The sequence below is a fragment of the Laccaria bicolor genome, genomic scaffold (genome assembly GCF_000143565.1).
Source record: "Laccaria bicolor S238N-H82 LACBIscaffold_121 genomic scaffold, whole genome shotgun sequence".
NCBI classification, from domain to species: domain Eukaryota; kingdom Fungi; phylum Basidiomycota; class Agaricomycetes; order Agaricales; family Hydnangiaceae; genus Laccaria; species Laccaria bicolor.
The window spans coordinates 36,524-37,935 of record NW_001889992.1 but is presented as its reverse complement, the minus strand read 5'-3'; the positions used below and the strand labels follow the sequence as shown (position 1 = coordinate 37,935).

Below are 1,412 nucleotides of genomic sequence, written 5' to 3'. Positions count from 1 at the left end.
GGCGGGACATATCCTTCCCTCACCAAAGTTGGCCCTTGGTTCAAATGGCAAGTGTGAAAGTGGTGTCCTGTAAGGTCTTACGGTTTTACGGAAACTTCTTGATTTAACCATGAATCGAAAAGTGAAGTTGTGCGTCATCGAGGCCGCCAGCAATGCACTCTTCGGTGACATCTTCTCTAAAGTGACAATGTTTGTGGGAGCCCAGGTTCAAAACCGAGCACCTTTCCTGTATTCCAAGACACATTGGGAATAGTAGGTTGCTGCCCAGTGTGGAATCGATAGTATATGCGAATGAAGCAGGCTGTCCCTTCCCATAAGCCGTGGCTGCAACTTGTTACGTGTTAGGCACTGCCAGCCAGGCGCTCATACAAATTAGCATCTTCACTCTGTACGCACTACTTGTGAGTTCTTCTCGAGCTCTTTACCTCGTACGAAGCTGATCATTCTAGCTATAAAGAGAATCGTCCCCCACTTTAACTCTCACACTCTCGCTAATCAGTCGCGACAAATCTTCACCTCAGAAGGGATGTACAACTCGCCGCCCATGATCGGCTTGAATTGCGGGTTCGTCGTATGTAACGGCCTACACCCTTTTGAAGTGTTTCACCAGAATGACGTGTCCAACATGAGGGGGCAAACTCGTGCACCCCATCGCTGTCATAGATTACAAGCAGGACATCGACGTTTCAAGTCGAGGTGGGTCTGTTATATCCGTTCTCACTTGTCTGTACGCTTACCAACAACAGACTCAAGATTACGACGACGGTCACGACATCCAATGGTCCGGACAGTTCAACGAGCTGAGATGGTAAGCCCTCATCGACGGGAGGTCTTCATATCTGATTTATCACCATTCAGGCTGCCAGAGAAGCGCTACTCACGGACTGACCAACCCAATTTCAACGAAGGGTTTCTCACCGCCAGCTTCAAATTCAGTGCCCAGAACGACGTAGACGTGCGGTGCTGCCTAGTGCGGAACGGAAGAAGCTGGTCTGTGCAGTTGGGTGCGTCAAGTGTGATGTACGGACTATGCATACTCATCTTGGCTTTTCTATCAGGGCAACAGGAAATATAATTTGGAACGTTGATTTTGGTGAACCACCTCACCAGCTACAAACCCTTGTCTGAGATTGGTTGGAAGGACTACACCAGCCATGACATCGGCAAACTGGAACCACAAAACCTTCGCATTTAGGACTTGAATTGGATTGAAGAGTCGGAATTGCAGGGATACGTTGTCTATGCCTATGTCGCATTTCCCTAAACCCTTCCTGCACAGATCGGCCCTACAATCCTGCCACTCGACAGGAAGGTCATGTGTAATCACGTACGGCCTTTTCCGCTCGAACACAAATTGCAAGGTCATTGTGAATGGTAGTCATTCTCGTTTGCAACTATCTCTATTGTAACTC

At 48.4% G+C, this 1,412-nt stretch overlaps 1 protein-coding gene across 1 annotated transcript; it reads left to right on the top strand.

Moving 5' to 3' along the window:
• Nucleotides 1-109: 109 nt before the first annotated feature.
• LACBIDRAFT_335727 (uncharacterized protein) lies at nucleotides 110-1,202 on the top strand (the record flags this gene model as incomplete). Its single annotated transcript, XM_001890615.1, has 7 exons — nucleotides 110-252; nucleotides 377-401; nucleotides 500-571; nucleotides 664-696; nucleotides 747-808; nucleotides 859-1,004; nucleotides 1,111-1,202. 7 exons carry the CDS (start codon nucleotides 110-112, stop codon nucleotides 1,200-1,202), a joined length of 573 nt encoding a protein of 190 aa, XP_001890650.1.
• Between the last annotated feature and the right edge of the window lie 210 nt (nucleotides 1,203-1,412).